The 14,978-nt window shown below is 46.3% G+C and overlaps 1 protein-coding gene across 6 annotated transcripts in view; it reads right to left on the reverse strand.

The window, feature by feature from the left end:
• Positions 1 to 14,978, reverse strand: part of RUNX2 (RUNX family transcription factor 2) — a 318,305-nt gene that overhangs the window by 96,021 nt on the left and 207,306 nt on the right. For 2 of the 6 annotated variants that reach the window (XM_045801586.2, XM_045801603.2), the window contains one exon: positions 10,003 to 14,268. The exons of the other annotated variants lie outside the window; for them this stretch is intronic. In XM_045801586.2, coding sequence (XP_045657542.1) covers positions 13,790 to 14,268 — 479 coding nt within the window. In that variant the 3' untranslated portion in view covers positions 10,003 to 13,789. Of the gene's footprint in view, positions 1 to 10,002; positions 14,269 to 14,978 lie in introns of those variants that run through there. 6 annotated transcript variants of the gene reach the window in all.

A 14,978-nucleotide genomic window follows, 5' to 3' on the forward strand; every position in this document is an offset into this window, starting at 1 on the left:
CTCTAACGTCTTTGAGAATCCCTCTTGCTCATCCTACCAGCGGAAGTGTCATTTGGTGTGCTAAGGGACACCGCAGAGGCCGGGGTCACGGTCTCACTCTTCTATGTAGGATCTCCATGGTGGGGCGGGCTGCCTACTCCCAGGGCCTGCAATGCAGGGCGGATATGGGGCCGACCCCAGCTCAGCTGCAGACCCAGAATGGCCAGGATTCACTCATTCTTCCAGATCAGCTCAAGTGTCATCTTCCCGCCTTGGCCAGGAGTTGCTACCTCCTTTTGGGGGGCAGGGGGGAGGTGGGGAGCCAGCCCTCAGTTCACATCTCTGCAATGGCACTGCTCCACTGTATTGTCACTGAAGAGTTTCTCTTTCTGTCTCTCCGAGCAGACGGTGAGCTTCTTGAGGCTAAGGATATGTCTCACTCATTTTCATTTCCATCATTTCTAGTCATTATGGTGTGAATAAAAATGCAGCCCCTCCCTGAAGATCAGATGACAGTGCAGATGGTGGAACAAGGCAACAATTCTCTCACACCATTCTCTCCAGCAAGGGATAGGGCGAGGCCACCCATTCTCTCTCCTCTCAGCCCTCCACCTCCTTCCGCCCTCTACATGGCTTGTGTGGTCATCACCCAGCACAACACGGCTGTATCTATCATGAATCAGGGCTCGGATAAGGAGCCACGCCATAAGATTCGTCCGCTAACACGACACCAAGGCCTGTGTGTGCCATCATTGCCCCAATAGCATGGGGTTTCCTTCTGCAGGAAGGAGAAAAGATGCTAGTTGTAGGGAACTCAGCAAGCCAATAAAAGGTAAAATTGAGATGAAAAGGCTCTCTTTCTTCAAGATTAGCTGCCATGTTTTCATTTGTTTCGGGGGCCCGGATACCATATTAAAGAAGTCAAAAGTGTAGCCTTATTTCTCCAGCTGGATCATGAAACAGCAAATAGAAAGACCTTGACCACAACAAGGCCATGACCTCCATCCTTCACAGTGAGGGCAAGGGGGCCTCTTTGTCCACTAAAGGGACAGGTTGTTTTTGTCCAGGGAGAAATGGCATGGATGCTCTTAAACTAAATGCCCCACTCGCTAAGCCAGGCCCGGTATACAACTTTATGGGGTTTTTCGTTTTTTTAATGAAGTAATATGTAACAGGTCTTTTTCAATACAGTTGGCTGGAGCATGAAGTATACTGGGAGTCATTTACATGAGTATATGAAGTTTTTAACAGAATCAGCTTGCCTGAGTTTCTGTCAAATGAAAATCGGTTCATAAAAACTAGAAAAGTAATGAAGCGTCAGTGCTTCGTGAAGAGACTAGGGAAGATGCCACCATTATAAAGGAAGGGACAGTCTTCCAGAGAATGAGGATGGGAGCTGCTTGGAAGTAGATGTCCAACCCTTGGCTTCCCCTCATCAATTTCAGGGTGACCCCGCTGAAGTGATTTGACCTCTCTGGGATTCTGTCTCTTCCCCGTCTACAAAATGGCCCTTTTTGCCAATTCTGTGAGAAACAATGGACCTCATTCTCTCTCTTAATGCTAGGCAGACTCTAGCTGCACCTCTTAAAACTGCTCATAATTTCTCCGTTCTAAAAACCACTCCAAATCTACAGGTAAGAGTTACTACATGGTCCCTTAACACGCCATCTAGCAGGTAATATATTCTTGTCCACGATTAAGGAGGAGGTCAAGAGAGGTTAAGTGGCTTGTTCAAGGTCACACATTTCGTCATTAGGGGTTAAGGATCTGGAACCCAGATCTTTTTTGCCACTCTCTGCTTCCCCCTTTCAAAACACCCCTCAACCCCTTAATGCACGGTTGGCTGCACAGCTGTTACCACAGGGAAGAGAAAATGGAAGAGCGGCCCCTCCCCCTTTGTATGAAAATCACCCACTCTTTAAACACCAAGCCTCCCATATATTGTGGTGGAAATGAAAGGCCTGTACAACTAAATATAGATGCCAAGTACCTTGTAAATATGTTGAGTATTTTCGGAAATGAGAAATGGGAAATGAAATTGGCTATAAGCAGAAATCAAAACTATCTAAATTCTCTCTAGAAACCAATTGCTAACTTTTTAATCTCTGTTGATGGCATTCTGGAGCACTCATGAATTTGCTTAAATAAAGAATGCCCCGACAAACATCTCTCTTTGGGATGCATTAAATCAAACAGAGATGTCTTCCAATATGATTTTTAGTGGTGGCGAGCCTGCCAGGTGTCAGTAGTAGGTGTTCAATAAATACTTGAAAAAAGGAAGCCGAGCGGGTGACAGGGAGAGAGGTCATTTCTGTTCTCTGGGATTTCAGTAAAATGGGATATTAATTCCATATCAGGCGGACTTAAGGAAATAGTCTGTAAAACACTTTAAGAAAGTTGGAGAGAAGCCCTACCTATTCACTTAAAGAGATTTAAAGAATCTAGGGCCGGGAACACAGATGCCCCCTTCCCAGGCTCCTCCAGGCTGGACACACGTGTGCAAAGCTCGGCACACACCATCTTGGGCTGCAGCTAGGTTTCCTCAAGCCTTGGGTCTCTGATCAGCTGTCTCCACGCCCGAGCATTGCCTCTTAGGGATGGCAGTTCAGATATGGGGGCCCTGGGGCTGCCCCTTTGTCAGGTGGTAAGACAGACCCCAAAGCCACTCCTGGAGAGGTAAGAGTTGAAGTTGACAGAAATTTCTTGACCTGGGTCTTTCTCCCATTAGGTGAGGCCAATGCTGCCGAATTAAGTTCAATAATACTTTTTACGAGTAGCTACATTCACAGGAAACTCAACATACCTAAATGGAAAATCTTGAAAGAGATTACAGATTAAGAGCTGAGGTGCTGGTAGGATCAACATTTCTGTTCTGGATGTGTCGATGTATTTTACACTTACGGTTTATGTAATGTCTCTGAGTTCCTTCGGGGAAGGAGCCCATGGTAAGCTCATTGCCAAACTTAGCCATGAGGTTCAATAGAAAAAGTTTATAAAATATGTAGAAAAATATTACTTTCAAAGACTGACATTTTGGGCGGTACATGGGTGGCTCAGTTGGTTAAGTGTCCAACTCCTGATTTTGGCTCAGGTCATGATGTCTGGGTTGTGAGATTAAGCCCCATGTCGGGCTCCATGCTGAGTGTGGAGCCTGCTTAAGACTCTCTCTCTCTCTCCCTCTGCCCTGCCTCCCCCACTCACACTCTCTTGTGCTCTCTCAGTCTCTCTTAAAAAAAAAAATTCACTCTCTCAAAGAGTGACATTTTTTAAACTGTTAAAATAATAGTTCTTTTTAAAAGATTTTTATTTATTTATTTGAGAGAGAGAGAACATGAGCGGGGGGCAGGGGCAGAGGGAGAGGGAGAAGCAGTCTCCCCGCTGAGCAGGAAGCCTGGGGTGGGACTCGATCCCAGGACCCCGAGATTATGACCCAAGCCGAAGGCAGCTGCTCAACCGACTGACCCACCTAAATTAATAGTTTTTAAAAAGTTGTTCCACTTGGCAGTCCAGCTCTATTGTGATTCAAACTATTTGAAAATTTTATTTACGCTTTTTAAAATAATCATCTTAATTATTATGAGTAATACTGGGTACCATCTATTTTATATCTACTATGTGCTAGGCATTTTCTTATCTCATTAACTCATTTAGTTCTCATTATGTGGATGATAAAGGAGATTGTGTCTAAAGTTTTAGCTTAAGAACATAGTCTTTGGAATCGGGCAGATTGAGGCTTGAGTCTTAATAGCTGCATAACCTTGGGCAAGTCTGATCCTCAGTCTCCTCATCAGACACGTAGGGATGAAAACAGTGCTAACTTCTTCACCGGCTGCTGGGAAGACTGACATGAGGCACGTGAAATATCAAGCAAGGCGCCAGGCTCGTAGTCAAGGGGGCAGTGACAATGAGATGTTAAGTCTTCCTGTTATTACTTGATCCTGCCACCAGTACCAAACACGGCTTTCCCTCCAAAAGGAAATGAAAACAATGGCCTTCAGTGCCATCCTAAGGGGGAAGGAGGTAACTCATCTTCTGCCTCCATTTTTCCTTTCTCCGCAGGGTGTTCATGCCGGGGAGACCAGGGCCAAGTGAACCTCAGGACAGCTAGGGAAGAAGGAAATAGTGAGGGACGGGTAGCTCGCGTGCCCTTTGTCTATCTCAGGGGAGGGCCCAGGAGACTGATGTCAAGGGGAAAGATGAGCAAAGGGACTTTCTGAAACGACAGTGCGCTTCTCCACCTGTTCTCCATAGCCCTTCCTTCTCTCTCCCTCCCTCTCCTGCAGGCCTGGGAGGAAAGCCCCAGGGGAGATGGTCAAAGGGCTCTGCACGGACCCCTCGGACCCCTCGTGCAGGGCCCCCCTGCTCTCTCAGGGAAGCCGCCTCGGGCCGGCTTCCTGTGGTGGCCTGAGCGGTGGCAGAGTGCACGCGGCCTGGTCACTGTCTGCTTTGGTCATCACCCCCCCACCCCCGCCCCGCAGCCCCCACAGCGCCTCCGGCTCTGGCAGCAACCTGGGAGAGAAGCAAGCAGCATCGTACATGTGTGGCATATTCTACAGCAAAATAATAACCCAGAGGTTTTATAGACTCTGACAGGGGGAAGAAGGGAGTGCAAAAGATGGAACAAAGATGCCATTTTAAAGTTATTGGCTCGTGTTCAGGATTTCACTATTTTCTATGGCAAGGAGCAAGTAAAAAATTCCTCCTATTGATGAGTATTTTTCTAGTCACTGAAAGCCAAAGGGCTCGGGGCTTCCGACTTCCCCTCTGGGGGAACCTGCGAGCCAGTCCTCTGGCTCACTCAGGCGAGGGCTGGCTGGCGGAGGCAGGAGGCCCAGAGGCCCCCAGCGAGCGGCCCCGATGAGGAACGGGTGCAGGAGGGACACACTGTGTTTTCAGCCCAGGTTCTGTGATCTTTCTGCCAAACAGGGGTTTACAAAGCGAAAACCTCCAGAGACTTCTCATACTTTCTGGCTTATTCTCCTGGTGTTCATCTTAACAGGAATCAGCTGTTTGCCTTCTCACTTATACAGCACGTTGCCGAGGAGAATTTAGCATCTGGTCTGGCTATTATTAAAAACAAGAACATCCTGGTCTGTTGGGAGAACAGCACCACTGGCAATGAAAGGACAGAGATCATTTGCATTCAGGATTCCAGAGATCTATTGCAGCTCAATATCTACTCTCCCTCCCCCCCGACGGCTCGGGTTCCAGATTTTCCCCTCTGCATCCATCATCTGCATTACGGTCTCTCCTCTCTTCTGAACCAGAGACCCAGAGCGGACTTTTCCCTTTCCCTGGGAGGCAGGGAGCCCTGGAGTTGTTCAAACACTGATCCGCTCCTGCCTGCCGTGTGATAAAATTGAACTACCAGAGGAACTTTTTTTTTTTTTTTTACAACTACGGAAATGAAAAAGTAAACAAGACTGGGACGGCACTGGTATTTAGGCTCCAGCTTTTTGTTGTTGTTTTCGCCTTTTTCTTTTTTTAAGCATCGGGCTGGGAGCCTGAAGGAACCATATAATATGAAAAACCCTGGGAGGTTTTATTAGCCAATAAAAAAACTGAGTTCCTATTAACCACTTAACTCCTTGAGAAAGTTCCGCGCTTGCCTCCCTCCCGGTCCTTCTCTCTGTCTCGGGCCCACGAGGCGGGAAAGTGGGCCCGGGAGTCCTGCCCGTGCCCCCTGAGTGCACAGAGTACGTTCCAGAAGTTGTGACAGAGGATTACACTCAATGATAATCTCTGCCCTTCTCATCTGTGAAACCGCTAGTAAGACGATCTTGATAAGAGTCCAACTTTCTATGCCCCCAAATCCGCACGCAAAAAGGCTCTTGAAGCACATGGCTGATGAGGAGAAAGGTCACTGTGACTTTCAAGATTTAAATATGACATGAGTGTTCGAGAAGACAGATTGGGGTTGAGGCGTTCCCCCTCCCCCCAAAGATGTAAGGATGCCACAGAAGGCTCCCCCACTTTGGGGGGCAAAGGAATTCAGAGAAACTCAGAAACAGAAAGTGAAACTCGCCCGAGCTGTTGCTCTGTCAGAGGGGTGGATGGAATTATAAAAAAAATAAATGACCTAATTTAGGAAGGAAATGATGTCAAAGGAGACTTAAAACCTAAAACCGTTGTATTAATTCTCCCACGATGATGCGTGTCGCGCGGTTTGGCTGCTTGCTTTTTTGTTTTGCTTCTTTTCAAGGAATGAATTTGCACATTTACCTCAGTCCGTCATCCAGCTGGGGGTTCCTGGTACTCCCCTCTCTCTAAGCCCGCTGAAGCTCGGCCACCAGATCCTGGATCTCAGTCTACGCAGCCTGCTGTATTCTACTTCCGTTTTCCACATCCCGGCTAACTCTGGTTCTTTGGGTTCTCGAGGAGAAATGGCTAAGGCCACGTGAGACCCGGTTACAGTCTTGGATTCTGGCCTCATTTAATGTTGTGCAGACAAGACTACTTCTTGAGGGGCTCGTGTGAAAGAATTTTTACTTGACCGCCAGATTCCCACCTTTTTTTTCCTTTTAGCCTTTTGCTGTATGGTCTTGATTTCTTTATAAGAATGACAGGTGGTTTGGGGGGGTGCAATTCTTCCCTTTCTATTGGCTATAGAGGGGCACAGAATGACCTTGGGTGGAAAAAAAAAAAAAAAGAGCCATCAAGCTGTGAGCTACGTTGGCCATGCTAAAAACAGAAGGCAGGTTTTTCAGAAAACCCCACTAAGTGGCCAGACATCATTGCAACAAAATAAGAAAACAAAATAAAATAAGTTTTAGTAAATGTTTAGGTGGGTTTCCAGAAACTTGATCCTTCTGCTTTCCAACTAGTTGTGCGTGTCTGAACAGCAGGGCCAGTCGAGTCACAAAAAGCTTTTAAATAAAAGCTTCACAAAAATAATAACCCCTTCTTAAAGGTCAGCTTCACCGTGCTCCTGACACTCCAGGAAGCATCCAGTGTCCCTGGTCCCCTCTAAATCACCTCTATGAAGAAGAAGAATTGCTTCTTCACCACTTGTGGAATGAAGGCGGTGCTCTTTTGTAGGATTTCCAAGAAAAGCAAACACCTGAGACAAACACCGTGTCAAGTATATGCGTGTATGCACGTGTGTGCCTGTGTGTGCACACGTGTGTGCACTTCAGCTTTCCCTGAATGGCTGCTCAGGCACCTCTTTCCATCCCTCTGCCTCCTTGCTCCATCCTTTTAGGCACACACACACACACACACACACACACACACACACACCCCTCAGTGTAGTTCCCTTCGCATCTGCGGTGGACCCTTTTCTTTGCTAAATTCATAACTAAGTTCAGAGCTTTTTAAAAACTTCGCTTCCAAGGCCTCCCAATTGAATACCCACTGCTGGGAAGTCACAGAGAGACTTATCAGGGTACCAGGAATGGAGACAAAGAAGGGAGAGATTCCCTTGCCTTCGCTCAGAGCGCAGAATTCAAATAAAGAACACCCACTGTCCACGTATTGGTTCCTACCTGGCCTTACTTATCACCTTCTGCGGGCCTGAGGGGGGCGCCAAGGGAGGAAGAGCAGAGGCGGGCAGAGGAGGAATTGGAATAACGCGGTGTACCCAGCCCTGGCAGGCAGGCCAGCTGTCTCACCACCCGCACGTCCTCTGCACCAACTCCCGGACAGCGCTGGCCAGAAGCCATCCTTCTGGCCGCTGAGGAGTTTGCCTGCCACCTCACAGGTGAGCTGGCCCGGGCTCACTAAAACCGTGGCAGGCAGTTGAGCTGTCCCCAGAAAAACTTAAGAGAGTATAACAGGATCATCTTCTCCTAAGCCTCCTACCGTTGTAGATGCCCCCAAACCATTGTTTCCTAGAACTGGTCTCTAAAATGATTGCCAAAGAATTGGGGCAGGGAAGCCAGCTGACTGGCTTGTCCAGTTTATCTGATCCTCGCAGTAGGGTTGTTTGCTTACATCAGTCAGGCCAGTGCCTCCATTTCTGCTGTGGCTTTTGGCTGTGACGTGATTGTTACCCACCCGTTTCCAGAGGGAACAAGAAATCGGCTTGTGAAGATCTGAAGGCCCTGCTCTCACTCACTGATGGTAAACGAGGCCTTCCCCTACCTCCTCCCTTGCTTTTTCAGACTGTTTTCAAATCCCATAAATATAAACATGTGGCTCTTCAACCGCATCTGTAGATAATAACTTCAGGGGGCTTCCTGTTTACATGGCAATACCCATTTCCCAGCCAACTAAACTCTGCAACAGAGAGCTGAGGTGTTTATTGGGCCAGTGTCGGCTGGGATTGAGTTAACAGGAAACACCCACTCTCAAAGCAATGCCTGATGAGAGATTTGGGGGGCAGGGGTGCACAAGGGGTCAGACACACTGGAGAAACGTCTGTCTTCCTCTGCCCGTCGTTCCCAGTGAGAGCAGAAGCAGCCATGATAAACATGGCCAAGCAGTCCGGGCCTCACAAAGCCCCACAGCTGTACATGTTTCCTGGGATGTGAGGAGGGGGAGGAGGAGGAGATGTGCAGATGGCATAGCCGGGAGCCCCCCTCACAACACATCCCAACCTCAGGGTGACAGCAGGTGAAAGGATGGAAAAAGCTGAAGCACGTCCATCTCGGGGAAGGCCCACGGTCTTCGGCTGGGCTACCCTGTTTTAGTGAGCAATGTATTCCCACACCAGTTCTGTCAAGAAAGCCCGACCAAAGAACGTAGAGAGAGCCTCTAGCCCACTGGTTCTTGATCGGGGACGAATTTTCCTCCCAGGGGACATTCTGGAGACGTGTTTTGTTGCCATGAGTGGGGCAGTGCTATTGGCATCTAGAGGGTAGAAGCCAGAGATGCTGCTAAATGTCCTACAATGCGTAGGACCGCACTCCCTATACACACACCCACACACACACCAGAGAACTCTCCAGGCTGAAATGTCAACAGTGCCAAGGTCTAGCCCATGCCTCTCCATAAGCCAAAAAAACGGAGACCCAGAGGAGTAAAGCCATTTGCCCTAACCCATGCTGCTGGACAAGGCTGGAGAGAGAGAAAAAGCCACTCTGCCCACCTCCCAGCCGATGCCTTTGAAAGCCACACAGATGTCTAATATAAAAGGATAAATAAATATACATCTTCAAAGAGTTGGAAACAAGTTCGCTGGCCTAGGTCTCACCCACGTGCTTTCAGGATGTCTCCTAGTCTTAGAAATTAGCTGTCTCCCAGATCTCTCAGAACACAATGCCAAAGGGGTAAGAATGAGCAGATCTCGAAGGAGGCCTCGCCCTCTCAGCGTCATGTGGGCCACTGGCCAGCGCCCGAGCATCTCTGCAGCACGGTTTCTGGTCCTTCTTTTAGAACTGTGGTAAGCCAAGGCGGACAGACAGCACAGGACATAACGAGAGCAACCACTCTACCCCAGGCCCTCAACCTTATCGAAGGGGAGGGACTTACCAAAAATACACAATGACCTATTTAAAAAAAAAAAAAATTCTCCAAACTATAGTTCTGCTCACTAGTAGAATTTTTCAGAGGCTACAGCTCTCCAGGTCAAGGTCCATTTTTACTTACCCTTGAGCTTTGATTGACTTTCTTTTTAAGACCCCGAAAGAGATGTGGGAAGGAAAATCGACTACCCCCTACGGCAGGGCTGCCTGAGATCTTCTGACCCCAGCCAGGAGTTCACTTGCTGGCTCCTGCTCTCATGCCCAGAGATTAGAACCATGGGCCCGCGGAGTCCGCTGTCTCTATATCGGGACCGGTCCCTTAGCCAGAATGAGGGGCTTTACCCAAGGATGGGGTGGTGAGCACTCTTTCCTCCGGACACAGGCCGATAAGAAAGTGAGTTCACTGCTAGATCCTTCGCCCACGCCTCTGTAGGAGTAGGACGAACCAAGAAGGCAGCGCTCAGCGAAATGTTTTAACCTCTCACCAGTCATAGAGACCTCCACTCTCCTCCGGGCCTGGTAAGTCCTACGGCCAAGAAGGGCCCAGGTGTAGGTAGGAGTAGGCGTCAGACCAGAGATGAAACCGTGGCTGAGAAAAGACCCAAAGTACACACGTAACAAAACCAAAAAAAAAGCCATTTTATTGAAAATTAAATTCAAACTTCAAATTAATATTACAATCATGAGGAAAATGCCAAATAATTCCATTTACAGTTGCAACATACAATACAAATAGTCCCTTTGAAGTTGAAAGTAAACTCATCCACAATCATGGCCTGTGGCACAAAGCAGAATTTGTACAATATGTGCAGGGAAAGCAGATCTTGGGCAACAGCAATTGGAAAAAATAAAAATGAAAAGCTTGTATTTACACAAAATGCTACAAACATTTTTTGTTCCACAGAAATCTAAGAATGGTAAAGCATATCCAAAAAAAAATGGAATTTTATTCAGAATACCTAAGAAATTACTGTAACTTATGGTTTTGGCTGATATATTTCAAAGTACTGCATTAAAAAGCAAACAGTTATTTGTAAACATGAAGTAAACAAACATCTAAAAAATTCTCACACAGAAAATATTTTTTAAATGCATTCTCTTTTTAAGAATAACAAATTCAAGGTCTGGAAGAGTCGTCTTTATTTATTATTGTTCTTTCGAATGTCAGAGAAGCCGTTATTGTCTTCACTCAAGCTTTGTGTTTCCATGTATTAACCTAGACTCTGGGTCAGTCCCTTTCCTGGGAATGGAGGGAACGCTAAGCCAGCACACACATCTCCTCCCCTCTGAGTCTGCGACGGATGGTGCCTACCATGGGGTGGATTTCTCTGCCCATTTTTAAAAGGCCCTGGTGGGGTGAGACTGTCTGAAGAGCCAACCATAGAGCTCATCAGTTGAGTCTCTCGGTTCCAGGCTGGAAGTCTTTTCACTCAACTAAAACCAACGCTTGTGGTCCTGGAACCCTGACACCGGTCACCCTTTGTGAGACAATGAAAACAGACGGAGAGTGGCTGTGTTGGTCACGCTGTAAACTCCAGCAACGTCTATGCTACAAAAAGAACCGTGCTCTTTGAACCTGAAGGAAATACCGAGTGTTGGCTAGTACGTGGTTCCATGGTAGTAGTAGTGAGCCTTTGCTTTGGTCTTAAAATCACAGATCACATACGTGACCCAGTGCAAACTAAGGGTTCAGTTACAAAAAAAGGGAGGGGGGACATTTAACCCCCCAGGCTGAAAAAAGGGCAGAATTTAATCCGAGAAATGTGACTTACCCCTTTGGAGTGGTTGGAGTGAGGGTGGAAGGAAGAAGTGCTTGAATTTTTCCCAAGGGAAAAAAAAAAAAAAAACGTTTAAAGTGTTTCTGGGTTGCTGCCTGCAGCCACTATAATAACATTTCAACACAAAAGCATCCCTAAAGTCACTTAGTATGTGTACTGTAAACTTAAAAAAGCCCTTTTAACATTAAAAAATAATGTACAAATATAGTACCTTTTTTATTAAATAGGGTACAGCTGGCACTGGTGGTAACATTTTTATGTCAATTAATTAAAATTGAAATGTGTAACCAGACACTGGCTTTTTTAAGTGCTGCTGAAACAAACACATATCTTACACTTAACAAATAAATGGACAGTGGCGTGCTTCAAGCTACCACACACAAACAATAAATAGTACCAGTTACTACTCCCGTCTTAGTTAAGTAATAGAAAAGTGGCTTATTTGTCTAAGCATACTTGGTATACAACCTTTAGAAGGCAAAGTGTTTTTGTTTTGTTTTGTTTTGCCCTCGATTTTCGTTGGGAGGAGTCGGGGTGATTGCAAGGGAGGCCCCCAGCCAGAAGCACAGGTCACGCTGCCCCCCACGCTGTTGCGCAAGGCTTGGCGGCCTCAGAAGCCGGCCTGGGAATGACTGCCGTGAAAGGGTCTCGAGGGGCTGGGGGCAAATCTCTACAAAGTTCTGCTCAGCGGGGGCACGGAATTGAAACGAAGGGGCCCCGGACCTGTGGGAGAGCAGGCAGGGATCTGCCCCGTGGTGTCATGAAGTGATCCTGGCTTGGATTAAGAATTCACACTCGAGAATTTTCCATGGGGTCGCCAGGAGTGGTCAAAGTGCATCCTACAGGAGGGCTTCTGCTCAAATGCATACACAGCAGTAGACACCACGGCCCACACGGCCTTGCCTTCCCTTGACCCCACAGGGATGGATATGGGTCTCCACAGCTCAGCTCTATGCAGGAACTCGCCTGCTACTTCAGAAGACCTGGCTCCCATAAGACAATGGCTTAATCTGCTCCTTTAAATGCAGATTCCCTGGAGAGCTGCCAGTGGGGCCTCAGGTAAGGCCGATCTGGGTTCTCCTGACTTACTGGTTGGTAAGGCGGGTTGGTTAAGAATCCCTGGTGCAGTTTGGCGTTACTGTCCTTTAGCCACCTGGGTGGCTTTAAGCTGTGTCTTCACTATGAAGCCTGGCGATTTAGAGTTTTGCTTTAACTAGGAGACCACAGAACATCTTTCCGCAGTTCAATGATTCCCTTGTGCTTGTCTTTTTAATATGACAAGAGTCATCAGTATTCAAAAGAAATTGGGAAACCACATCACTCCAGCATTTCATGCTGATAAAGGGCAACAAGAGTGATACGGGGCTAAGAGTTGGTTTTTAAATCCCTAATTATTGCTTTAAAAGGCAAAGCTGTGTTAGAGGCAATCCTAGGTCTGGAAAGAACGAAGCGTAACATTTCCTTCATACATCACAAAAACAAGCTACATCTAAGATATTTGGAGATGGACGTATTTTTGAAAATCACATTGTGCCTGGAGGAACTGAAATTGCTTAGCAATATTTCAGATATGGCTCTAGCCCACTGAAGAAATTTGTTATTTAATAAAGAGCACTTTTAGAGACCGAAGTCAACATATCAGTACACTAAGAAATGTTTCAAGGGTCCAAATGTCATTAAATAATTATAAATATATCTTTAAAGTTATATGACCATTCACGTTAGCAAGTTACCTCAGATTTTACACATATTCATAATTTAAAAAAAAAAAGAAAACACACAGCCAAACGCAAACACTATCTATATCATTATGGCTATAATAAGGTATTGCCATTTTGAGTTTTGCATAAAAGGAGAAAGGTGGGGGGGGGGTGTTGGTTGAGGGATGGGATTTCTTTTTGGTTAAATGGGAAAAGGAAACAAAAAAAGTATTTAAAAAAGTAAAATAAAATCATCTATCCTGATCAGTATTTTTTGAAGTCACTTTCTTAAAGTAGGAAAAAACAAGAACAAAAACAAAAAAAACAAAACTGAACCAAACAGTTCAAATGAGAACTTGCGGCAAGTCTGAAAGCAAAGTTTGGGACAGTTACTCGGAATGGATGGTACTGTAATGGAAGCATCCATTCTCCCTCTTTGCCCTTTACGTGCACCTCGACCGGCTTTGGAAGCTGGTCCGCAGAGCGCACTGGTCCATACACAGCTGCCACCGTGAGGGTGTGTGGTTTCAGAGCACAGAGAGGAAGCGGCTCTGCTCTTCTTCCTCCTGAACCTGGAGTCCACCTCTCTGAATTGGCATAGGAACAGGTGATTTGTGATAACAGGCCAAACAACAACACAACAACAACAAAAATACCTTTTTCCTTGGCTTGTAAAAGTACATTTTAAGTAGAAAACAATCTGAAACCTAGATATGATGGTCTCTCTCGGGCCTCCTGCTTCTCAGTATGTCTACCCTCTTATGGTTGCAAGATCATGACTGAGTGAGTGAATGAAAAATCTTCTAAAAAATAGGCACTTTGTAGATAGCTAATTGATATACATATATATGCACTCTCTCTATATATGTATATATTGATACATTTGGGCTGCGGCTCCCAGATACCGCTGGGCCACGGCTGAGGAATTTCAATATGGTCGCCAAACAGATTCATCCATTCTGCCACTAGAATTCAAAACGGTTGGGGAACTGCTGTGGCTTCCATCAGCGTCAACACCATCATTCTGGTTAGGCAAATTTGGATTTAATAGCGTGCTGCCATTCGAGGTGGTGGTGCATGGCGGAAGCATTCTGGAAGGAGACCGATCTCCCCCCGGCACCATGGGGAACTGATAGGATCCTGACGAAGTGCCATAGTAGAGATATGGAGTGCTGCTGGTCTGGAAGGGTCCACTCTGGCTTTGGGAAGAGCCGGGGTAGGGTGGTGGCAGGTAGGTGTGGTAGTGGGTGGTGGCGGACATACCGAGGGACATGCCTGAGGTGACTGGCGGGGTGTAAGTAAAGGTGGCTGGATAGTGCATTCGTGGGTTGGAGAAGCGGCTCTCAGTGAGGGATGAAATGCTTGGGAACTGCCTGGGGTCTGAAAAAGGGCCCAGTTCTGAAGCACCTAAAAATTACAACAGAAGATGGGGGAAAAATCTGTAAATATCAATTAAAATAATGAGAGAATTTTTACAAGAAAAAAAAAAAAACTTTAGCTTCCCAAAAAGGAACAGCAAGCCACAAATAGACCTTCAAATGCACCAGTCACTACACAGTCTTTTTTTTTTTCTTCACTTTACAGTCCTTAAGTTCTTCACCCCCCAGAGAATCCCACAGGGCTTTAAAAACCCCAACGTGTGCTAGGTCTTATGTGTAAACCAACCCAACACCGATTGTATAGATTCACTCACCAGACTTTAAGACTGAAGCCTCATTGATTTTTTTCTTTCTGTTTCTCGTTGCACCTCAGATATTTGAAAGTGACGTTTTTACTAAGTAGGACAAGTTTCTTTTTCTCAACCCAATATAAAGAAATCCCCAAATGATCAGTTTTATCATTGGTACTCTTGGCAGGGCCCCTTCATCAATGAAGGGACCTCAAAAAGATACCCTAACATGTTCCTACCGCTTCTTTTCAACTCTTACAATCATCTATAGACTTGTTCTGTTCTTCATCTTAGTAACGGCTGTCAAAAAAATCAAACCAGATTTCAATGTATTCTGGAGCTATCTTACTTTTCTGGGGGCAGAGAGGGAGAGTCTAGCCCTTAGAAATTCTCCCAAGGGTCATAAACTAAATAAGTAGGTTTTAAAAGTGGGGGTCGGGGGAAGGCT

Source organism: Ursus americanus, chromosome 29 (assembly GCF_024610735.1).
Source record: "Ursus americanus isolate L20-20 chromosome 29, mUrsAme1.1.p, whole genome shotgun sequence".
Classification (NCBI taxonomy): domain Eukaryota; kingdom Metazoa; phylum Chordata; class Mammalia; order Carnivora; family Ursidae; genus Ursus; species Ursus americanus.